Source organism: Heterocephalus glaber, unplaced genomic scaffold, assembly GCF_053883595.1.
Source record: "Heterocephalus glaber isolate CG9 unplaced genomic scaffold, H.glaber_assembly_v1.0 deba00000676, whole genome shotgun sequence".
Classification (NCBI taxonomy): domain Eukaryota; kingdom Metazoa; phylum Chordata; class Mammalia; order Rodentia; family Bathyergidae; genus Heterocephalus; species Heterocephalus glaber.
Window position 1 is genome coordinate 11,560,684 of NW_028258156.1, and position 26,519 is coordinate 11,587,202.

Genomic DNA, 26,519 nt, shown 5'->3' on the forward strand with positions numbered 1-26,519 from the left:
CAACTGTATCTGACCTGCAGTTTAGAAACTTTTGAAACTAGTTACCTAGAGAAGTTTGGAAATATTTGGAAATGTTGAATAGAGAAGCCCTAGAATGCTATAGGCAGATCCTCATGGGTGATTTGATTGGAACTTAGAAGATCGGAATGCTGACAAGGAAGCAGAGAGTAAAAGCCTGGCTCTGAAGGTTTGAGGTGGCAACAAGAACTTCCTTAGCAATCGGGTGCATGACCATGTATGTTACACTTTAGAAAAAAATTGTCCACATTTTGCCCGTGTTCTGAGACTTTGTGGGAGTCTGCACTTCAGGACCATGGACTAAAGTGGAGAAAATTTCACATCATCCCAAATTTAGGATGTGGTATTGGTGCTATAGGCTGCTTTCAATCAAAGTTATAGTGACAATTAAGGGAAAAAAGCAGAGCAGAAAGCTTTTAAAAACTTACATTTCACCCAGAAGGAATCATGTATAGAGTTGGGACCAAAGGAGTTGTGGCTGCTGAAGAGATTAGTGCCATTAAAAAGAACTAACTGCTTTGTATAGAGACATAAAAGATACCTTGACAGCATCTCAGAAATCAGCAAGACCTTACCCATCACACGCTCATGAATACAAAAGTATAAACCTTTCACTTGAGAAGGCCTGCCCAGGGAATTAGTTCCCCAGGACTCATTTTACCATGCCCAGCCATTCAGGCACTGAATCTGCTGCTGCCATGGGTCTGGTACAAACCATGCTGGTTGTAGCATTTCCCATGTGACGCTGATTTTACTGGCATGCAGAACACAAGAGTTGTGGGATCAGGGCAGCTTCCACCAAGGTCTCAGAGAAAGATCTGGGAGGCCAGGCAAGGAGCCCCTAAAGGGGCAGTGCATGAAGCTGTGGAAATAAAGCCAAAAGTATAGTGGAGACCCCAAGAAAGCTAAGATACCAAGAACATGGGACATCTGCCAAGGAAAGCTGTAGGTCATGAGTGGAGCCAGCCCAAGAGAGAGGCCATGTGGACTGCAAATGATATCAACAGGAATGGGACTGCACAACCCCAACTCAGATCTCACCACCACATGTCCTGGATGCCAGATATGGAACCACAGGACTAAATATTTATCCTGTGGAATTTTAGTTTTGTTTTGGTCTGATTCTTTCCTATCAGTCTATTCTCTCCTTCTATACTGGGAATGTTTACCTTTGGGATTATGTAATTTGTTTTTATTTTTACATAAGTTCACAGCTAAGAGTTTGCTTTGAGTTTCATCGGAGACTTAGATTTGGTGTTCTGAAAAATGATGGAACTATCGAGACCTCGGGAAAGTATTATCACTTTTTTGGTAGTACACAAATTGGATGTATCATATTACATAGAATTATTAACTTATTATTGTGTTTATTTGGAGAGTGAGTATGCTTTAAAGAGATGTGTTTGGCTGTAAAGTGACAAAGGGTGAGATGTAATGGTGAAGCTTGATTGTGTCAATGTGATTGGTTTTGGGGCTGGCCAGAAGATTGGTAGATCTGGGCATGTCTGGGTGGGACATGGAAGTGTGATTTTTTTGTCTTACACTTGGTCTCTGGTCTCTAGCTGGGTGTTGCTTTCGTGCTCTGCTTCCTTGTTGCCATGAACTAAGCAGTTTTCTCCAACAAGCTCTTCTGCCATGATGTTTCTGCCTTGGAGCCTGACAGCCATGGACCAAATCCCCTGAAACCATAAGCTAAATTAAACATCTCCTCCTTTATGTTGTGGGTGTCAAGTATGGTGTCACAGCAATGTGAAAGCTGACTAATACGACACATATCAACATATTTTCTAAGGCTCTCTTCTGAAGGAAACAGGAGGATTGAGCTGGACTTTTCCTATTAATTTTTCAAGGTAAACAAGATATTGAGTAGGAAGGAAAGGTAACATTCTCCTCTCTAAAGGGTATTAATAACCTCAGCTAAACAGAATACAGTAAAGCATTTGGCTGCTTATTACCCAAACTACATTTTCTATGGACATAAATCTAAATTAAATGTATTTTACCCTAAAGAAATTCTTAAGAGTCATTTCACTTTTACTTTAGAAGTCAAAGGAATAAGCTTTATCATCTGATGTGCTATTCTCTAACTATATTCCATATAATAAATTAGAATAACAGAATGTTGCCCACTGGAAAGAGGCCTGAAAATAGAATGAAGAGTCTGAAATCACAGCTGCAAACCCATTTTTGTCTGAAATAGCCCACAAAAAACTTAAATGTCGCTGAAGGAACTCCATATTTGAGGTAGACATAATCAATATTCATAAACATAATAATGAGTAAGCCCAAAATAGAAGTATAGCGAAGGACAAGAAATCCTTCCCTCAATTTTTTAAATTTAAAATTTGCTTTTAAAATATTGTCTTTATATATCTTATGCTTAGAAAACGTAGAATAAGGGACCAAGAACATCTGACGTGCAAAAGCACATGTGCAGCTGAAATAGCAGAGACTGTAAGTGAATCATATTACATTCATTCATTTACTTATGTATCCTACATTTAAACATTTAAGAAATTATCAGATGTCAGACATTCTTATAGGTTTTAAGTTGCTTATTTAGGCTTATGTACTTTTTAAATTTTAGAGAAAGTGGGCTGCAGATGTAGCGCAGTGGCACTGAGCATGAGTCACAAGCTCAAGGTCCTGAGTTTGATCCAGGATACCACACACACACCAAAAAAATTAGAGAAAGTGTTCAGGTATGGAACCTAAATTGTTTTCCAAAACTGATCTCATTGACAAAAGAGAAGACTGTACTCATTCCATTAACTGGCTACAAATCTTGGTCTAGGGTACCATAATCTACAGTATCCAATATATCTAGAACTCCAACTGATGTGCTAGAATCTAATATTTAGCCCGAGAGTGCACATGATATGTTTAACCCCGTACAAGCTAGAAGTCTGCAAACTGGCTTTCACCAATTACCCATGTAGCTAAACTTTTTTTTTTTCATTCTGAGAATACTGAATATTTGTGAATGACTGATGTGTTTTTGGCAAAGAAGTGAGTACTTCAGTGAGGCACACTATATTCAGCAATGAGATACACTTAGCATATGAAAGAAAAATTTCCATGCATTACATTTCAAAAGATTGGAATGGGAAAGAAGGAAAAAATACTCTTTTTATCTTGATTGCAACATGTAGCTTTGGCATCATCTAAATATCACCCATGGTAGGTGTAAAACCCAATAAAGTATGACTTTAGATCCAATAATCAATATAATCTCTCTCTTTTAAAAAATTTTAATCATATAACTACAAGCCAGGATTTAGGAAAAGTTATAAAAACAAAACCACCTAAGGACAGTGTAATACTTATTCCAAAATACTGTTTTTTCACAAAAAAAAGAATTACCTCAATTAAAATAAATTGGGAGAGGGTTGGGAATTTAGCTCAGTGGTTCCACCATCTGCCTTGCAAGTGCAAGATCCTGAGTTTGATCCACAGCACCAAAATAAATAAATAAGTAAATAGGGAGAAAAAAAGGATAGCTGAAAACAATTCCTTATCTATTAAGTAGGTGACCTGCAGCAATTCCTTATATTACATGGTAATATTCACTAAAATATTTGACTGAAATGTTTACTTCTTTACAATAATTTCTGCTATAGTGCTATCAGACTGAAATTTCAGCCATATTTCTAATTCCAAAATAAGGTCCAGTTTTTAACACTGAGCAAAGAGATAGAAAAACATAAGCACTGATGAGAAAATCTTAACTTTCTGATAAACAAATGAGAATCTTTATTACTAAAATGAGAATAAAATTACTTCTAATCCATAAGAGATTTAGGACATTGTCATTTTCTTATTTCTATTAGAAGACTGACATGATTTCATACGAATAGAAAAATAATTCAATACATGTACTAGATCTGTGCATATGCATACTTATATGCACAAACATACACATAAATAGTCATGTTCCATATAACAATGTTTCCATAAATACTTGACCTCATATTAGCCAGGTGTGATGGTGCATGGTTGTAATCTCACCACTGAGGGAAGCTGTGGGAAGAGGATCCCAAGTTCTAGTCCCACTTGAGCAACTTAGTGAGAGCCTATTTCCTGAGAAGAAACAGAAGGAGCTGGGGATGTATCTCAGGGTGACAGTCCTGGGTTCAATGCCCATCAGTGAAGCATTTAAAAAAAAAAAAGTCTCCTATGATAGTGAGAGTGTCTCATAAGAACGAGAAGTATCACGTTTCCTCTCATATGTAGAATCTAGAAAAAAAGACATGAAAGTAGGAGACAAGGTGAAGGGAATCAAGGGCCGAGGAGTATAAAGGGGAGGATACAGGGGTAGTGGTAGATGTGAAAAAAGTATAGAGTGATTCCCCTTACTAACATTTTTAAGGATACCAGAGTGCCAGGGACTCTAACAGCAATCCAGGCAACCCTTCATGCCTCACGTGTGCCAAGGGAAGACAACTACCATAATCTCATGTCCCACAGACAGTGGCTGACTCTGGCTACCCATTCCCACCACCCAAACACTCTGCTTTGTTGAAAATACTACTGCCATACTTGTTTTCATTCTGAGAACAGCCAATTATACACAGACTGGAGCCTCTGCCCTGTTCTTTCTGTGTGGAATGTACTCATAAATCTGAATCATTAAATTAGTCTGAAATTATATTTGCAAATCTGGTGAGCTACATAAACATTGAGTACTTCTCTCACCTAGTTTAGTTATATTTAACCAGCATTCTCCCCATACCTCTACAAAAAATGCAAGACCCTAATGGCTTATACACTGCCTTGGCTTTGCAGAAATTTAAATTGTAACCTGCCTAACGGGATAAAAATGGTATTACAAAAATAGACATTTGAGTACAAGATAATTTAGTTTTGTTTACCAACTGCATATATTAATTGCTCCCAAACCATTTTATTAATAGTCTGTCCTCTTTCCATTGATCTGTGTTGTAAATGTTCCTTGTGATGTACCTCACTGTGTCCTTAATTACACCAAACAACCACTATCAATACACCTTTATATGACTTGAAATCTATCCCTCACATTTTTTGCTTTTAAAATTTCCATTTGTATTCATTAAATCACGTATTGAATTTTAGAATCTGTATGTGACATTTCTTGATATTCTCTTAGGATTTTAATTGAAATTATACTGACATAGAATATATCGATAGAGTACAGAAAAAGTTACTATCAGACTATTTATAAGGGAGATATTGAATAGCTGTTGGAGTTGATGTGGAAGGAATATTTACTTTGCATTATACAATGTCATTTATTATGACTTTTATATTATTATGCATCCTATATTTTTAAAAGAAAGCTATTTTAAAGACAAAGAGCTATACAAATTAGTTGGTGAATGAATAACTTTTTAACAGATGCAATCTTTCTTTTCATAACACAGCACTTCTAAAATCTGATCACCTTTTCATGTAAGTCCTTCAATATTTGTAATTACTCCATACAATTTCTATTGCTACTGTAAATGATATTAGTTTTTATAATAGTTTGTGTTTAGATGTCTCTGGTATAAGTAATCCATTCAGTTTTTCATGTGGTACAATACTAATTGTTACTGAACAATCTAGCTGAACTTCTCAATAGTTCAATTAGTTTCTTTTTCTTTCAAATTATTTTACATCTATGTTCATGTCTTAAAACATTGACAAGGACCTTCAAAGACAGACTTTCTGGCATTAAAGAGAATGTGCTTCCATTTTACCATAAATACAAAGTTTCAGATAAGGTTTTGGTCACTAACCCTCACTTTCTTCTACTTTTAGTTTAGTAACAGCTTTACCCTGGAAGGGACTAAACTTTGCTGAATGTTTTTCTACATCTAATGTGATGATCACATTTTTTTTTTTACTTAATCAGTAAATGGGTTAACATTCATTGATACAATTTTTTTACTTTTAACCATTTTTACATTTCTGGAATTGTATATCATAATAGAAAACCCAACCAGCTAATAACATGTAGAAATATTTTGAGCCCATGCTGGGGAATTCATATAAAAAATAGTAGTAGTATTTATTTTTCAGCTCTCAGTTTGGCAAAAATATCTAAAGTCTGTCAGTATTCACCTTTGGCGGGGATGTGGGGAAATTGGATCTGATATATATGACTGGTTAAGCATAAAGATAATCTCTACTATTTGTTGGTTCAGTGCCCAAGGAAGTTGTCCAGACAGTGGATAATCGAATAGAAAGATGTCTCTCGTGTCTAAAAAGAAATATAATATGTTTTCTAGTCATCTAAATTTGAGTTCTCATAAGGGTTTTTCTAGTTATATTCGTATTCAAGTTTGGGATTATTCAATAGTAGAAGAAAATTAAGAAACAAATAGAATCATCCATCTGTACAGGTCAAAAACATGAAGAACTTTCATCTGATCTTGGGATAATAAATACTGAGAGGCTAAGACCATTATGTTTATTGCATTTACTCATCAGTTGCGTGAGACTCTTACAATATAACTTAGGTTAAGTTGATATCCAGATAATTTTTTCTAACATTTTTATATCTATCTTTCAGAAAACAAAACAAATGAGTAATTCCAATAAATGTTGTTTTTAGATCCCAAAATTAAAAGTGCCCAGAAATCTACTTTAACTAATTGTTATTTCTTACTAATGTTTCAAATCGGAATGGAAGGGCTGGGGATTTAGCTCAGTGGTTCCACTGCCTGTCTTGCAAGCACAAAGACCCGAGTTCGATCCCCAGTACCAAAAAACAAAAAGACAAACAGATAGGAATGGAAAACTTATAAATTTAAGGTCAGATCAACTTTAGTTTGTTCCATCTCAACATTATCATTCCAGATAGAAACTTATCCTGGATACATACTGATAAGAAAACCCAATTGGCAAGCATTTGCAAGTCAATAAAAGAACACTGAGCTGAACCTATTCACAATGCTCTACTAAGCTGAGTTCAACACCTATGCTGTCAATTTTGGTTTTACAATCCAACTTCTTTCTTGGCCCACAGATATTATCAACTAACTCACTTTTCTGAGTCATGATGCCCTTATCTTAACTTAAGCTGAGACTTGAAAGATTACCTGAAAAAAATTAGATTTTCCCCTGCCATTACTACTCTTATTCCCTTCATCATTCCTCTCTCACTCAGGTATAAATATATTTATTTCATTCTTATGCTTGAATTGCTGTGCAGAGATTGATTCACCCCTTCCATCTGTCTTTCTTTAATATCTCACTATGTGAATTCCCTGTTCTGACCTTTTACTTAAGATAATTTTAAAAAATTACTGATACTCTTGGCATTCAAAATTTGCTTATTAAACTGTTTATCAAAAATCACATTTTCCTGATGACTTATCAAAGAATCTGGCCAATTAAATAATGCTTGAATAAATGTAGTTGAGCTCTAAATAGCAATCCTAGGGGTGGAATTACTTCAAATTGATACTATTGTTAACAGAAAAATTCATCCATTTTTTTCCTTTATCTAAGAAAATTGTTTCTGCATAAAAATATCACAGAAGAAAAAATAGTATTAAATGTGAAGTGGTATTTGAATAACATAAAAGTACACCTGTAGTCATTTTCACAACTAAATTTATTCTCTTTGGATAAAAAAGTATGCATTCATATTCAGGCAGTCTTAAATTAGCTATTTCACACTTCACATTTTGAATGCAGGAACATATCTCATGAAATTTTATTGGCATTATTCATTGAAAAATCAAATTAAGAATATTCCAAAATTCTCTTTGTTTAGAATAACTGAAACATTTAAAGGGAGATGTCAATCTATCTATCTATCTATTATATATATATTTAAAGCACTGATGGTCATTCTTGACTTACATAATGAATGGTTTTAATTTTTAGTGAAAGGCTGTAACATTCAAAAATATCTACATTTTTTTCAAATTTACAGACATAGCGGAGTCATTTTCTACAGAAGAAAAAGAATCATTTCTAAAAAATATATAAAATTCAGAAAAACAGCCCATGTGCAATAACACTGAACTCTTTAATCACTCATTCATTCTCCTCAATGCAGTGTCAGGGATCAATTATGTGTTAGCACTGTAGGGAATAAAAATAGAAGTAAAATATGATCCTTTTCCTCCTAGAGATTATAATATAAATAATTGGAGGGATGGGGACACACATACATAAATAACCACTGTAAAACAGAAAGTGGAAATGTTCTCACAGAGTAGGAATGGACTATGGGAATGAAGTGCGGGGCCGGGGTGGGGGATACACAGAACTGCTTGAGTGTTGCAGGTGGTACGAGAGAATCAATGATTGTGTTGTGCATCAGGGAATATTTGAGTAAGGCTTGTGTTAGGACTTCCTCTAGTGAAGATGCGTTAGAACAGAGCAGAAAAGTACTTCAGAAAAGGGAACTATCTGACTATTGGGAATGTGTGCAAACATGTGCGTACACACACACATATGTGCATACCAATAACAATAACAGATAAAAAAGTAACCTAGATTTAAAACACAACTGTCAAGTACTAATAAATATTGACTGAATGAGACAACTGTTTGGGGTGGGAAATAAGTTAACTCTTTTTCCTCAAGCTACACTGTGAATCCAAAAAGCATGTTGGCCAGAAGTCCGGCTCAGTCCCCGTTTTTTTTTTTTTAAGGTGAGAGACAATCACAGATAGCTTTTCCCCTTCCCTCATCTACCAGTTGACAAAGGCTTCCCCATCCCTTCTGAGACAGAGAAGTACATGGAGATTAAAATAGCTTCAGAATACTTCCTGCTCTGTTATAACTGTGCTTTCATTCTACTTGACTTACACCAATTGGAATGCTGAGGGAAAACCCCATAAGGCATCTAAGCATGTGAGATAATGTGTCAGTGCCTCAAAATGTTTGTCCAGTCTACTGTGCGTGCCATCATTGTTCCCTCACCACGAGAAAGCATACCATGTAGGGAAAATCACTCTTACCATACACTGCTGTTTCTTCTTTCTTGAAAACAGATGTCACCTCCATGAAATATTTTCATATTCAACTACTGTAATAATTTGTCACTAATCCAGCCACTTAGCAACACAATGAAGACTATGTATTCCAAACATTTATTTGGAAGTCACAGCTCTCCACCCATCTAACTAAGGAAAGTGCTATTTGACCCAGGTTTTACCAAAATAAAATACCTGGCACAACACAGGTACATAATAAATACTTACACAATGAATGCTGTATTTTCTACTCCTTTAAAAAGAGTGTAATATTGTGTTTATGAGAAAATGTTCCCAGATGTGTAATTTCAGCTGATGAAGACATAGTGTTCCCCTTCTTTTTGACTTGCAGAGAAGAAAATCTGTTAGTTTCACCAAACTACTAGCAATAGCTTTGCCTGCTTGGGTAACAAGCTTCAGCACAGCTGAGGGTAAACTTGGAATGAAGAACAAAGATGAACCTTCAGGAATAAGGAAAGGTAGGGTGATCAGAAAAGGGCCTTCACTTCCAAGCAATAATCTTAATCCTAGAAAGAGGTCACTTCACTCCCACCTCTCTCTAGTGAAAACAGAAAACCCTATATAACAACCTTTCCCAGGCTCCTTTGCCTCTCTACTGTACAAACTTTCCCCATCCCTCCTGTAAGACAGAGGTAACGGATGAAAGCAACTCCAGAGCAATTCCTATTCTAACTTAAACCAAACATAAAGTTGTAGGAAATTTACCTCCTTGAAAAGATGCCCTTTATGCTTTAGTTCCACAAAAGCCTTCAATGACTACTCTAGTTAACACTGCCCCTATTACTAGCAGTCACTTCCTATCTCACTGCTCTAATTTTATTTTACCTTAGCACGGCTATTTGAACTAGTCTTATCCATCCATCGTTCAATCGAACAGTCAGTCAACCATGTATTTCTGTCTCACAGCTGTGTCTCTATGCCTGAAATACCTGGTACATAGCTGACTTTCAGATATTTTTAAGTAAAAAAATGAACAGATGAATGACTATTTCACCTCTGTTTCCAAAACTCCAACAATTTCATTCTCTCCCCAAAGGTTTCACCTGTTAACTAACAGTGGTCAGATGCCACCTGTTGTGTTGTTCCTTCAGTTGGTTCTACTTCCATCCTCTACACACATTTATATCTTGGCTTCTTTTAAAATACATTTCCATTACTATGATTTCCTACTTTCATCTTTCATTTTGCACATTCCCAGTACTCACTAGACCCCTTGTGTTAAGCACAAATACAAAAAGTATTTTTTAAAAGGTGATATAAAATTTTAGTAAATAATATTACCCAGCAATGAATGTTTAGTAAATAATGTAATTCAGCAATGTTATAATAATGATAAAATTGTAAATATTCCTAGATTCCTATAAATTATATATTCTAAAGCATAGTGACTCATGAGATGTATAACATACTATTTTAACATTTTCATCATCTACAAATGAATTAGTAATCAAGAAATATAAAATGCAAATTTAACAGATTAAAATTACAATTGTAACTTGAGAACAAAGTAGCAATTACTATGATCTGAATTAAACACACAGTTTAAGTAAACTAGGAAAAATCTCTCAAATATAAAACTGCACGTTTTATTATATTTGAAACTTAATGGGTTCATCAAGAGTTGTATCAGAACAAGCAGAAAGTCATGCTTACTTTTTCATATGCTGAGAATTTTATCTCATCTATTTAAATCAGCAACTTAATGTGCTATAATTACAGGATCTGGTATAGCTGTATTTTATGTATTATTGCAATAAAGCCAGAAGCATGGATGATATTATTTTATGGATACTATAATTTTGAAATAATACAATGTACATTTATCTATTTTCCTAGACTTTATGGTCAACCTGTATATTCATTGTGCTTATAAATATAGTGTTCAGTTTTTTCATAAACCATCCCTTACACCCCAATCTTCATGAAAAATATTCTAAATCTATTAGAGAAACTGAATAGAATTTAGATTGGTTAAGAGTTACAGTTTTTAAAAAACAATAAAACCATCCTTGCAGAATGAATTAAGAAAAATGCGCACGTGTGTGTGTGTGTGTGTGTGTGTGTGTGTGAGGTCACATTTGCTGGAAGGATCAGCAGCCCTGAGGATCCAAGTTTATGAGCAATATTAACACCAAACAGAGAGCTTAGCAGTGTCTGCTTCTAAAAATAAACCCTGTGTGTCTCTTGTTGTCATCATCAACCAGAGTCTTGTGTGCTCTGTGACAGAAAGTATCAAGGCTGCCTCTTTGCCTTTCCACAAGCATTACACACTGCTACCCAAAGGCCTCCCTTTTCCCTCAAAGTGGTCAAGATAAAAAGAATTCTGCAATCACCCTAAGCACTCATTTAAACAACACTATTGTCCCCCTAGCAGACAGTTATCATGTTGTTTTGGCAGCAGGAAGGAATCTGTGGTTTTACTTGAATGTTATTCTTCTTTATTTAAACTACTAGAAATAACCCAAAAATGACAGAATGCTCTTTCTATAAATAATCATTCCAGTGTAGAGTTATATTAGGAGGTAACTCAGATGGCATGATAACGCCTAAGGAGCTAATCTTAGACTTGCGATGCCATAAGATACAAATACCGAGGCTAAGAATAACTGACCCAAAGGACTCGGCCTGCTAAATAGAGGCACAGGCATGTGGACATTGCAGGTTCTAATGTGTTTTATGATCTCCTGAAAGCTTCTCACTCCTAGGAAGAGAAATTATGGTGGTCATTTATATGATAAACAATGCTGCTTTTACAATGTATTGATTCATAAAGATGGCTCAAGATTCTCACAGCAAACAAGAACATAAAAAAATAGTTGATGGATACCAGAGTTGGCTCTTACATAACTGCATTAGTATGTAATTGGTAAAATTTAGGCTTAAGCCCCCAATAGAATGTACAATGTCCATCTAATGAGGTAAAATGTAATTTAAGATAAACTATAATACTATGATAGTATATTAATATTGTTATTCAGTTTTCATTCAAATTTTCCAAACTGTCCATTCATCTACCCAAATCAGATGAGAATATATTCAAAATAAGCAGAATGTGGATTTTGTTAGGTAGATCTTTATTTTAGATGAGGAACTTCTCACCGCACATTGAAATCAGGATTTGAGTGGAGACACAGACTTTATAAATCCCATGTTTCTAGATAAAGATCAAAGTGGGCATAATTCAAACATTTTTGGTCCAAAGAAATGAACCCCACAGAATGAATATTCTAAAAAATATACTCCACTGCTAAAATACAAGATATAATGTGCTGTTTTGGATTAGAGCTAACTTTATCCTATGGCTATCCTATGGTGAAACATAATGGAACTTTGAAGGTTTCCTTAAACTTACCTCAGCCTTGGATAGTGTTAATGTCTTCTAATTTTAATTATCAAGCACTGAAAATTTGCTTCAAGACTTTCAATATGATGGCCTATTTGTGTCTTCAATCTCCCAGGATTACCAAGTCTACCTACATGTTGTTTATAAATACTGTATAGCTGATTCACATTTTTAGTATCTAACAAATACGAATATGCTAAGCATTTTTCTCTTTGAAAAAAATGGCAGGAGTTGAAACTAGATCCTGCCATTTCCTATCTGTGGAAAAATAAATGCCTTACCACTCTGAATCTATTTGGTCAACTGTAAAATGTGAATATTGCTGCAACTACTCCGTATCTCATTAAGTCATAGTGAGGATTAAATTACAAAGCAATGTTTGGTACAGAGAAAGTCTCAAAACATTAGCTATTTTATAACCGTACTAAGAAAAATGACTAAAAAATGATGAAAAGATATGTGAAAAGTGTATGTCTGTAACCCCAGCACTTGAGAAGCTGAGACAGGAGGATTACTTGTGAGTTCCAGGCCAGCCTGGGCCACATAATGAGCTCAAGGTCAGCTAAACTACATAGATCCCATCTCAGAAAAAAGACAAAAAAAACCAAAAAAACCCAAAAAGCTATATGTGCAACCACTGACCTGCTGACAACTAACAATTAGAAAATCAGAGTAGAGTATGTTAGGAAAAAAAATATATGAAACGATAACTGATGGTGATAATTTTGGATTCAAAACACACACCTGAATTTTAGTTGTAAAGATTTTCAAAGTACCATCAAGAGTTAAGTTAAAACAATGTTCTACTCATCAAGAGCTTTTACTACCAAAGTTTACCCTACATGGGGTTGCCGGCACACTTCTTGATGAATACATTTTTACTAAAGCAGGAATTCCCAAACTAAAATCTTATTTAATAAAATTCTGTGAAATTTTATGCTTTTTTGTGGGTTGATTTTTTGTTTTAATTTGGTTTATTTCAATTTTAATTTCAAGGTTCAATTTTGAAAGAACTTCATGATAGTCTCGTATTTGAACCCAGTTTGGAAATGTTATGCCTTAGACACTCACAAAAACCTATCTCAAGCAAACTGAGAATAACATCCACATGGTCACAAATGAGTCTATGATGAACAAAAATTATGAATTTAAATGTTTCTAATATAACTGGTGGACCAAGAGGAGAAGCAGGAAAATAAAATTGTGGGTATTTCCAACTTTATCAGTATGCAGAAAGTTCACTCATAAGTAAATGACTAGTTATATTCTGTGGTTTGGTAAATTTCTATCTTCCTTAAAAGTGGTTTTCATTGGATTTAATTATTGGGTATTTTAAAAACCATATGCATAAAAGACTCACTACCTATTTTACTGTGGAAAATATTATTATGATAATATTAATATTATGATAATGAATGGAAAAGAAATTCTTCTAAAAATAAGAATTACTTACTTCTGTATCCATGAGCCACAGTAGATTAGAGTAACCTAAACATAATATTCTCTGGTATCACTGAAGAAGGTAGGTCATTTAGTTGTAAAAAGTTAAATTAAATTTGCTTCATGCAAGTGACTAAGTTAAAAAAGAATTAGGTGCATTAAGATATTTTCTGGTCTTTCTGTCCTTTTATTGCCAAACTTCTGAGATTAGAAAAGAAGAAAATTGCTAGTAGCAAGGGCACACACATCTCAAGCTAAACCCTGGCAGTGCAACCTCCTTTCAAGAAAAGGCCAGTGTAAGTTCATCTTAAAAAGTCATTTTCATGGGCTTTTATTTCAATTAAATTGGCTCAATGAATTCCAATTTAGAAAAAGAGTTAAAACACGGTCATCATTCTATTATGTAAAAACTGTTCATTATTCATAAAATGCAATAATTATGAAAACCCAATGCCAAAGATATTGCATTCTGAATATTTAAAGAACATCTTCCTTTCATATGCTGAAAACAATTCATGTGTTATTAAATTTCTCAAATTTTTCTGCATCTCTGAGAGCCAACACTAAAGTAATGCTCTATTCAAGTTTGTGATAAACACTTGGAATACATCTGGTGGCAATGTTGACATTTTATTTTCTAAAAACAAAAATGATTTACAACTTAGGGAGACCTAATTTTTGATCACAAGTATGTGCTTCAGTCTCTTTATTAGGGGGATATAGCAATACATAGCACATCTATTCAATGCTATTAAAAAGTTAGTATTTAAACAGAAGTATTACCTCCATGATAATGAAGTAGCATCCACAATTCGATTGAAAGGGAAATTAAAAGCACAGTCACCATTAATTTATTTATAGTTTGCAACTAAAAACTAAAGAAAATTTCAAATAAAAAATATTTCAATCTCCAATATACAGACAGTGACAAATACCGCGGGTACCTCGCTAATTTTTATTTCTCCTCCTCCTTTATTCCTCCCAATAGAAACCTGATTAAGTTCAGCTATCCACCTTTCTGAGTTCATCTTTCAACTGGTAAAGAATGGACAGGTGATGCTATTTGGACCACCAAGTTATAAAGAATGATTTGCTGGGGAAGTTCTAGATAAGATGTCTTTAAAAAGACCCCAAAAAACCAGGGTTTGCCTTCTTTATCTCTAAAACTTGCCATGCTTTAACAACCAGGAAGCCTGGAACTTGCTACAACTCCTCTTGTGAATATTGGAGGAAGAAACTTTAATTGGGGCACTCAAGGCCAGCAGAGTGGAGCTACACAATGAAGGACTTGAATGCTACTGACATTTACTGAGCGCCTGGTGCAGTCTGATCACCCAGCTCTTTCACTAAATGATAAACGCTCTAGTTGTTTGTCATTTTGGGTAGACTTTTCTTTCACTTACAGTGGAAAACCACCTAACCTACAAGTAATCATTCTTAGTATTTCGCCAGTGTAGCTTTATGTCTGAATGTATGGGACACTTTTTAAAAGATATGCACCTATCATAAAAGTAATACAAAAAAGCATGATAAAACCAATAGCTCTTTCCTTCACCTACGGAAAACAAAATTTTTCCTGATTTCTATATATGAATTCCTTGGGAACATGAAAAGATAAAAAACATTTTCATAAAAAATAACATACTACTTATGTTTTCATTTTTAAATGAGCTTAAATATATATAAATTTAGCAGATTTAAAACTGTATTTTTAGGAACTACAAATATATTAAATGCTTCCTCATCACAGGAGATACTATTTCCACAAAAGATCTAAGGTTAAATAAACTTTTATTTTAAAAAAATCAATCTTTGCAATCTTCTTTTGCAAAACAGTATGTTTCTATTTTAAGCAGCAGAGAATGTGTCCCTGGTCATGAAAGGGAGGGATATCCGTACTTTCTCACATCCCTCTACTTCACCTCTCCCAAGTACCTCACTTTGCTTAGTTTTACTAACAGGTTCTCGTAGCCCTAGTTAATAACATTTGCTTTCTGTTCTATATTCACAATGTCATAATTTTTTAAATGGGTTCAATTTTTCTCCATTATTTTCAGTGTTGTTTTTTTAAATTTTGAATTTGGTTTTTTTTTATGTTTTAAGTTCATCTCTTCATGGTGTGTATATCATTTACAGTCTCTTTGACTATTCATGTTTGAGATTTTTACCTTGTCCATTTATTCTCTCTATATTACAATAGTATTTTAGCTAAGTATAAGCCTACATTGTACTTCTTTTAGAACCTTAGACACTTTTCTTCATTGTCTTCTGGCATTGAATATGGGAAAGTTTGACAGGCCTCTTGAGTCTCACTGAATTCCATCCTTCCACCTGCCCCTCTTTCCCTGCCTGAACACCTAAACAATTATTTATTATTTGATAGTCTATTCAGAATATGCCTCTGCACTGAGCACTTGTATTTGCATCAAATTTTCCTAAAAGAGGAGTGTTTTCAAAACTACAGGGTTTTATTTTCATTTTAGTGAAACTATGTTTCATCATTTTTGCAAAAATATCTTCCGTTTCATTGTTTTGGAATATCAACTTCTGGAACACAAATTATGCTTTTTGTTGTTGTTAGTTGGTCTCTATCTTTCAAATATATTGACATTTTTCTAATACATTAGCTCATTTTTCTTTTCCAATAACTTTGGTTGTTTCAAGCTTTCCCTTCTTGTCAGTAAAGATTTCCACTAGGATCTATTCTATTTCCTACTACTTTGATAATCAGTTTTGTTCTGTAAGTTTTTTGTTCACTGTCACATCATTTTCTTAGATCTAAATATCCTTTTCCATCTCATTTTCCTGTTTTATCGTTCTTATTTTTGAGATCTTGCTTCATGGAACTTATTCTCTTATTGAGGTGTGCTATTTGTGGAAAGCAATTATAAAGCAATTCCATGGGTTCAGGAGTGGATGTTTTTCTTCTTGGTTGAATCTTTAAAAGTAGTTGAGGAAGGGCTATCTCATCCTAAGGAGCTTAGGATCATTTCCCCAGTTGAGTGTTGCTCCGAGGCCTTCATTTCTCCAGAGGCCATGTTTCTTCACCTTTCTCCATTTCACCAGTTTCTCCCCCAGGATCCTTTCTACTATTACTCCTTCACAAAGGAAAACAAGAACAACCGAAAATGTAGAGGTTAATCACTCATTTTGCTTCTTTCCAGATTTAGGAATGATAGAATTCCCAAGACATTTTCAGAAGGCTCAAGAGATAAGTCTCTGTTCTGATCAGACTACTGCTTCTTCTTTTTTCCCTGGTTATTGGTTTCTGAGGTATGTTGAATTGAGTTCTATAATTTTCTTTGCTAGTTATTGTTGAATATTGCTCCAGGTAGAGGAGGTATTTGTTCACTGGCTTATAGTTTGGGGAGACTCACTTCATTATTTAGCAGTGGTGAGAAATTATGCCGTGTATTTTCAAATTTAAATTGAAATTTAATTAAAATTAAAATCACAACTTAAATTCAGAATTTGGGTTTCTTTCAGACATCTGAAGGACGTATTACTTAATGAACATAATAATAATCACACTCCCTGTGTCATTTTCTGAAACATGAAATATTCATTTGTGTCCTCATTCCCAAAGGGCCCTATTTATAACTAGTTTTTGATTGATACCTACCAACTATCCCAACCAGTAACAGTCTTATCAGTGAATATAATCTGAGATGGAGAATAGCAAAATTGTAATTATGGGGAACACTAGAAGTGATTCTTCACACAACAGTAACAGTTTACAGACTTAGATTTTCATAATTAGATTGAGCTTTTCAAATAGACATTAAGTGACTACCGAATACAAAATATTCTCTTACTCTTGATACAACAACTGAGGAACAAAAGGATTGAGAAAAGGTGAAAATGCATTTTAATAAGGAATTCCATATTTACACTTAGATGTTTTTCTTTTTTACCCTAAAATAAGAAGACATGGTAAAAACACGAGTTTTCTTTATTATACCTATATCTGACATTACTACCACACCAACTCTAGGAAATTCCTTCATAATAACTGTTCCAATACTGTGTGGACAGCTCTAATGTCCAACATGTTGAGCAACATACTTAGCAACAGGAAAACACCCCTGATTCTGCCAGCTCCTGATGACAGACCTGAGTCAATATTTGCACATCCTTCAATTTCTTCCACAGTTATCACTTACACTGGCCAACATGAGCCACAGCATTGGGGTTGTACTTGGCAAAATGTGTCATTCACAGTGAATTCCAAGATTCTACATTGTAGATTTTTACACTAAAAGGACATTAACAGACTACCACATAAACCCAGGTATTAAACATCTCAGTTCTACCTAAAATGTTTAACCTGACTGGGTCAATATTAAGAAAACATCCAACCATATACAGTACTAGTAATTCAATAGCATATAAAGAGCTCTGAACAAAATTAATATAGACTGAAACATAACAACCAATATAAGTAGAATAACAAATAAGAATTGCTAGTAACAATTACACAATAAAACTAACTTTTAAAATAATCTCCAGAAATCTGCCCCTGGAGTTTTCACTGTTTGATCACATACTCTGCAATTACTTTCTCTTTGATTATTAATTACATAATGAGACATGTCATAGAGCACAAACACAAACTCCGCCCTAATGCACAATCACAATTTGTGTAAGGAAAGGACTTAATAGACCAAGATAACCAAAGAAATAGCTGATTTACATGATAACTAAAGAAACCTGATTATGGATATAAAAATTAATTTCCCTATGACCTATAATCTATCTTATCTGGCTTGTTCAGCAAAGTACAGCATGACATTGAAGAGCTAGCATCCCAGATTTAGTCACTAAAAATTGTAATAATAATAGTGACCATATACTTTAAGTATTTATTAATGCTTATGAACCTCACAAGAATGCCAAGAGACAAGCTGGAGGACATTATTATTCTTTACTTTGAAGATAAGCAAACTCATTAAACAATTAGCCAGCAGCAGATCTTGTAGAAAACAGATTTTTTTTTTTACAGAACTTTTGGTTCCTAGGAACGAATTCTCTGTACTGCTGCCTATCTTTTGTCTCTTTCAGATCCAAAGATTCCATCTATTTCTTATCCTAAGAATCACAACCATGTCTCTTGTCCAGGAGGGAGCTGCACAAGATTCATGGATACAGTATATTAGAGAAGTGCACTCTTAATTTAGCAATTAAATCACAGGACAAACCCTATTGACGATGGTTCACTAGCATTATCTATCATTTATTCCCTAACCCCACAGCACTGGTTCTCAGTTTGCTGCTGGAGAGATTTTAAAAAACCCAGTGTCTATACTTTATCTGTCATCAATTGAAACAGAAACTTTGAGGTGGAATAAAAAGCATTACATTCTGTAGAATGCTCCTGGTGACTAACCTCGAGAACCAGTGTTTCACAGAAACTACACAAGAAAGACTCAGTGAATTAAATGTAAGTGCATGATACAGGAAACAAAATCAAATGTCATGCAACATCACAGGAAGGATGCAATTTATGTTTTAAATTTTAAAAACAAGTAGATTTTTAGTTTCTTTATTTATCCCAGACAGATCTGGCAGTTGATGGTAACCATATCACTTTTCATTTAATAGTTAGTGCTTCAATATTGGTTCTGGTAGAGCTTGCAAGAGAATGGGTAGTGTCAAGTACCTCCCTGTTTGAAAATGTTGCTGCTTTGTATACACATTACTAACCGTCAGGAAATAGCAATCTTAATTGAAATGGGAGGAAAGTTGTGTGTGATTATTTAAAATGTGGAGAAAGAGCAAAGCTTGCTAACACCTGTAGCCAGCCCTAGTGGCAGCAGACAATTGCTACTTGGCAAGCCCACTCATGTTTCTACCATTCAAAAGAAATATTATATTTATACACAGAGACAAAGACTAAAAGGATTTAGCTTAGTACTGAAAAGGTATCTAAAGCAGTTATTTTCAAAATATAATGCTACATGACCAGCTGCACCCCACACATATCTGTTGATCTGTCCCCAAGTCCTTATCAGTTTTCAGCCACAATGATAATAAACTACTGTAATTCTGGTAGGTTTACTTTTGGTAAGCAGACACTACTCATTTATATAATTCCTGTCAAGTGTATAAACACCAAATTGTAAAAAGTTGATATTTTATTCTGATTTCATGCAAAGTTTGTTTCAGAAGAATCTTAAATCATCATTACTGTTCGAGGTTTAAAGAAAACTTACTTCAAGCAAAATTTGCAAATGGGAAGGTATATTAGCACCAAAGCAGACATCATGCCAACCTGTGGAATATCTGACTGTATAACTCACTCTACAAAGTAAATTTTGTTTTATGTTACATTCACATCATATAAATCCCGGCAGTGATCTGTAACTATGATTAAGCCTACAAAGGAACTTAGGAGATCTGAGGAAGAACTTTAAGGCAATTCAGCCTGAAGTACTCAGAAGAGGACAGAAACAGAGTCCGAAAAGCTTTATGAACTAGGTCTAGGAAACACATATTAAAAATACATGATATTGCCTAAACTGAGAAGCTCTTTCTTCCATTCAACATAGGGCACAAGCACATTCACAGAGAAACTAGACATTGGAATCTGTTACTGTTATCCTTTAAAATGTTGCACCTGCTTCCAACACATTTATACGTGGGTATGCCACTGCATCTGCCTGACAATGCTAGACTTCCCAAATGTTTGGGGAAAAAAATTAAAATAAGCATCTGCTAATAACAATTTCACTTCATCCTAAACAGTTTCATTTTGGGCTGAGGAGAAAAAGCCAAATTATGAAAAGAATAAAACTACCTTTAAAACTCTACGGCAAAACACATTTCAGAAGGTAGGGCTACAAATAGATGCACACTGTAAATATAAAATCATCAGACTGGCTGAGGCTGCAATTTAAACTGAAGCTCCAATATGAACTTACCTGATTTAAAGTCCTTTCAACATATGCTTACAATCAGAACAGATCTCCTTTTTCTAGCTGCATAGTAAAGCATAACACCCTCAAGTATATTTTACTTATCTCAGTCTCATCTTTCATCAGAAGCAATACTTTCCAATTTCATTCAGAAGCAGCCGTCCCTGAACAGACTCAGAATGTGCACAGAAACAGTAATGGAAGGGATCTAAGTTAAACCCTACAGCGGCATCAAGAAAATATCAACATCCCACTGAAAAGGCAGCAATTGCTTACAAGAGTTGCTTTTCTTAGCTCATTTTCCAAGCTAGCCCCTTTTCAAACATAAAACCGTTCGGTTATGAAAGAGGATCTTACCTGAGCTGATCATACTGTGCATTCTTTGCTGAGCCAAGAGCTGCTCCCGTCCAGCCACCCCATCTGAGGAAAAACAAGAGTCACTCTCGTAAATTGTCTGCAGCATATTCCAGTCACTCTTATTTCAGCTACATGAAAGATTCATCACTGCTCAGTGCACTGGCCCCAAGAGCTACCCTGGCTGGTCCTCCCTCCTCCCTGAGGAGAAGCAGCAGAGGATCAACTTCGACAATGATTTCCTTTCTGCTCTGTGGACATACACTTTTAAAAAGACCTGGGCACTTTCCCCATGTTACCAACCTGTGTGTAGAGTGGAAAGGACAGAGTGGATGCTAGAGCTCTCAGGAGTTTTGGGAAAACTAAAAGCAGGTGGGAAATAGGAATGTGCTTCAAGGTTATTTCTTTGTCAGAATAAGTAGAAAAATATTAACTCTACCCACGAGGAAAAGAAACCAATTAAACCTGGCTTATAGTTCTTCAGGCTGCTAGTGTTTCTTTGCAAGAACCCTCAGTCCAGCAAGTGGCTCCAGCCGGTGCCCCTCTCCTATCTGTGTGTCTCTCTCTTCCCTTCCGCAGTCCCTCTCAGCTCAAGTTGGCTAAAGCTAGTGATAATCCATTTGCATATGAATCAACAACAGCATGGCCCACAGGCACAGAAATAGAACAATGGTCGGCCTGAGCCAAAAATAGGTCAAGCATGGCCGAGTGATTGGAGCCTGCATTAATGCATTTAAAAATACCCCAGCAAACCCAGCTGTCCAGCCTCTATCTTTCAAACCATAATTCTCTGTTGCAGGGCCTTAAAAGCAATTAACTCTTTCCTCCCTCCGAGCCTGCTTTATGGACTGTTTCCATACTGGCAATTCACTTCCAAAGCAAGAAAGGCAAGAAAAAAAATTAAGAATCATAATTCTAAAAGGGCAAATGCACATACATTTGATTTCATTTTATTTTTGTAGTATGTGTTTTTGGAAGAGAGAGAGGAGAGAAGTGCAGAGCTCTGTATTGGTTCTAAAATAATACTGGAAGCTTTTGCTCATAATGTGGTTTCTGCCTCACCCACGCACAGCAATCCTGGTGTTCTATTTTTGTTGCCTGTTTCTCTGGCTACACTGCAGTTGGCTGTAGCACTAGAAGCTTTTCTGCCTTCTAGTTTCAGCACTGACAGGAGATTTAGTAGAGGTAGTTTTGGAAAACAAGTACACCCCAGAATATGAAGGATTGGCTTGATTTTTTTTTTAATTTGCTATTTATGTAGGGCAATTGTCCATTTCACAAATCCTAATGTGATCTTAGTTCCAACTATCAATTTTATTGCATCCAATTCCTGTTATATCTAAAAACAAAAATACAAAATCATGGCTTAGACCTGAAATGTTGCACTCTCTCAGGCTAACTCCAATTTACTTGCAAAAGAAAAAGGAAGAGGATACTTTCTTATGGCTTCAGAATAACTGAATATCTGCATCTGTTGATAAATATGTTCAGTACCCACACACAAATGTTCTGTGTTCATCTACACGTTGGGTGGCTTAAATACAGACCTTATTTTTCTGTAGAAATGGCATTTAGCATAGTTAATAGAATCCCAGACCAGAACACATTGTTGCATTCACTCATAAAGTAAATGCATTACACAGTACAAAGTAGTATAAAACTTGTATAATCTTTTATAAATTTATAACATCATTTCTCCATTTTGTTTTGTTGTTTGCTTGTATATGTTCATATAATCACAGTCATAATTTAATAACATACTTATATTAGGATTTAATTCTCATTCTGGCCATCTAGTAAATTTAGATCCTATTTTTTGTACTTTTTTGAAAAATTTTACCTATATGAATACAAAGTATGATATTTAGATTCATTTCAAAAATACTTATTAAAGTGAGTAAGAATTTATTATATTGAGATTTTTTACACTACCTTTTTAGCTTGACATTTGTCCGAGAAGTAAGTTCTGCATCCCAAAGGGGGATTTAAGCACTAAACATCTAAACACTCCCAAGAGCAACAAGAGTGAGAATCCAGATGTCATGGAAGCTCTCCTCCCTTTTTTGAATTAGATCAGCAAGAAAGATGTAATTCCTAAGGCATTAGTGGCAAATGGCAAAGAAACGGGTGAAGGAGATTGCTGTGTGGTCCCCAGGCTAGTCAGGTGAAGTAAGGACCTTGGTCAGGGAACGAGACAAGGAGAAGCAAAGAAGGGCATTGGAAGTTGTGCTGAAAGGAGAAATGTGCCAGATCATTTACCAGACACCCACTCCTGAATTCCTCTTCTTCTCTAGATGAACTTCTCTCTTTTTTTTTTTTTTGGTACTGGGGATCAAACTTGGGTCCTTGGGCTTGCGCAGCAGGCGGCGAAACCACTGAGCTAAATCCCCGGCCCTCTTTAATACCACACTGCTTAAAAACGTATTTGGAAAGATAAGTTACAAAATGTTTTTAAAAACTAGTCATAACTTCATTTAACTTAAGCTAAACAGCAAAATTTTATGTCCATACCAGCAGATAACAAAATGTAATTCCATCTGATATTACAAACTTTAGGTTAAGAAATGTGTGTATAACATCAAAGGATAGATACAGTGTGGCTGTAAACATTTTGCTTCAGAATAATATATGTAGTAATCACACACAGCATTTTAGACTTGGGATGAATGAGAAACTGTCCACAATGGTCCTCAGACTTGGCCTCAGGCCCCAAAGGTAGCTGGGAGCTGCCTCCGTTTCCTCTAGAAGAGGTTTGCCTCTCTGATCAAGGCAGCACCATTTTCATCTGTTCACCTTGGGGAATGCAAGATTTCTTTCTTGTTTATTCTTTCACATACTAAAACAGCATTTTTATCAAAGTGTATTTGACAAACCAAGATTTTATATATTTAAGGTATACAATTTGTGGATTTGATATAGATATAAAATCACTACAATCAAGCTACTTATCCGTCACCTCAGCAAGCTATTTTCTTTCCTCCTTCCCTTCCCTCCTCCTGCTTTCTGCTTTCCTTCCTTCTTTCCTCCGCCACCCCCTGAAAGGGCTAAAAAGATTTGCTTAAGATATAACCCAGGTAATTAACCACAGAGGCCTAGCATTAGACTTATCTAGACCTAATACTTTTTCCTTGCTAAAAATCATAAAAATAATTATTGGGAATATTCAGGATAAAATTTAATGTGATCTTTGGATGACAAACGCTATCACTGTCTAAATGTTCACCATATTTTTTAACACAATATAGAAAAGCCACGATAAACGTGACGGATAACAAAATCATAACACTGGCATAATATATGCCTACACATCTCTTGTTTTTTGATGTTTAATTACACCCTCAATCCCACAATTGACAAAAAGGAGCCCCAAGCATTTATTGTCATAAACAAAAAATAGAACAGACTCCAGAATAGTCAGTTAGTAATTATTTCTCAAAAGTTCCAGGAAAGGGTATTCTTGTATGTCTTCATTTTGACCAAGGTTTTAACTTGAGGTTTATTTACATTTCATCCCTACATTCTTTCAGCATTTTTCCCATTGGCAGTCTAGTTTTTCATTTAACTCTTAATAATGAAACAATAATTTAGTGTGAAAACATACTGTACATTTAAATAGATCTCACTTATCTCTGGGAAAAATATAAACATCATTAAAATCTCCACCACAGGTACTGATTACCATAAATTTCAAAAATTAAAAACACTGAGTTAATTCTCATGTTATCTCAATAATGTTGGTAAGAAAATGTGACTAAGTTTCTTTTAGGGCATTTGCTACACCAATTTTACTGATTTGGGGTAAAATATATTTTCTAAGAACTTTAAAAAGCTAATAAAATGTCAAGCTAAAAAGGTAGCATAAAAACCTCAATATAATAAATTCTAATTCACTTCAATAAGTATTTTTGAAATTAATCTAAATTTTTTGCATTCATATAGGTACAATTTTCAAAAGTACAAAAAAATGAGTTCCAAATTTAATAGATGGCAGGAATGAGAACCAAATCCTAATGTAAACATGTTATTACATTATGATTATGATTTTATGAACATATATGAGCAAATAACAAAATGTACTAGAACTAATTCCAGAAATATCCTTGGACCTTTAGTTTAGAATGACCTTTTCTCAAATCAATCTTATCGATGACTGAAGACCCTAGCAGGGAAGGTAGTATAATATGATTTATTCTACCACAAAATATTCTCTGTTCATCTGTAATCAATTGGACTTTTCATAAAGTGCTGAATTCTATGATTTTGCAATGTAAGCTTTAAATGTCCCCTGAAATACTGAACTGTGCCTTACAAGAATGCTACAAGCTACTTGCCAGTAAATGGTGACCTCCATTCACTCAAACAATCACTGACATTCTCCCTTTTCCCACCCTCAGATTTCTCAAACTACTGAAGCAATAAAATCATACACATTTGTTTGCAGGCAGCAAACTTGGTATTTTCAGGTCCCTGAGGGACAGGAGGAATGGTGAAAGTACAGTGCATAGCACTGTTTTGTTAATTAGCTTATTTATCTGAATTTTCTATCACTTAGAGGAACAGCACCAACTCTTACTGAGTACTTGATATTGTATTTACAAGTATTTACAAGTGATTCTTCTCAACTAAAAAAGTGTAATTGGTCATCAAGCAGTTTTCAGATGAGAAAATCATGACAGGATCCATCAGCAGGTAAAGAGTTTAAGAAAAGACAGCTACAATGAAATTCAAGGAAAGCTTTTATATGAAAAAAATCAACAGTACCAAAAACTCAAGTCATTGGCCATACTTTGGTTGAAAATAATTTCTTCCCTAACTTTTCTCTTCAAATGGGGTATGCTGACCGATGAGTTAGTCTATTTAAAAAAAAAATTACAGACAGTTAGACATGCAGTCAACCTTCCCCTGAGCTACTAAATCAGAATCTCTGGAAGAAATGTGTATTTTAACAAGCCCTCCAAGTGATTCTGATGCACAAGAAAGTTTGAGAACCACAAGATTAGATCATCTTTCCAAAGCAATAATTAGATGGCTAAAAATATAGATGCATAAAGTATCTTTTTACTGCAATTTCAAATTAGCAAGTATTATTAGAGAACAATTTTTTAAAAATGAAAATAATTAAACTTGGTAGGGACTAAAAAGCAAGGCCATTAATACACAAAACATGGAAGGATTGAGGAAGATTGTCCAGAAAGTGATCTTGCAAAATGAGACCGGCATTGTACTTTTAAGGTGTTGGGCCCTGTGTGTGCTGTGATTCCTTGCTGAGCCACTCTGTTCTAGGTTCTGTTTTTCTGAGTGCTCACAGTTACACATCCATCCCTGTACACAGAGTGACCAGCACAGAAAGAGACGTCAGCATGGTCATGCACTGAACTGGAATCAGAGGAATTAGTAAAACTCGAAGATCCTTTGGTAGAATCAAGGAAAGTCGGTGTTTTTCTATAAAAGTCAGTCAACTATATGTTGAACATA

At 34.9% G+C, this 26,519-nt stretch overlaps 1 protein-coding gene across 14 annotated transcripts in view; it reads right to left on the reverse strand.

The window, feature by feature from the left end:
* Positions 1–26,519, reverse strand: part of LOC101705971 (histone deacetylase 9) — a 715,280-nt gene that overhangs the window by 284,271 nt on the left and 404,490 nt on the right. For 11 of the 14 annotated variants that reach the window (XR_015449277.1, XM_087206437.1, XM_087206442.1 and 8 more), the window contains one exon: positions 21,048–21,110. Coding sequence is in view for 13 of the 14 variants with exons in the window: in XM_087206437.1 (XP_087062563.1) it covers positions 21,048–21,110 (63 nt within the window). In the remaining variant the exon portion in view is untranslated. Of the gene's footprint in view, positions 1–21,047; positions 21,111–21,347; positions 21,766–26,519 lie in introns of those variants that run through there. The other 3 variants (XM_087206450.1, XM_087206443.1, XM_087206444.1) reach the window with 2 other exon arrangements.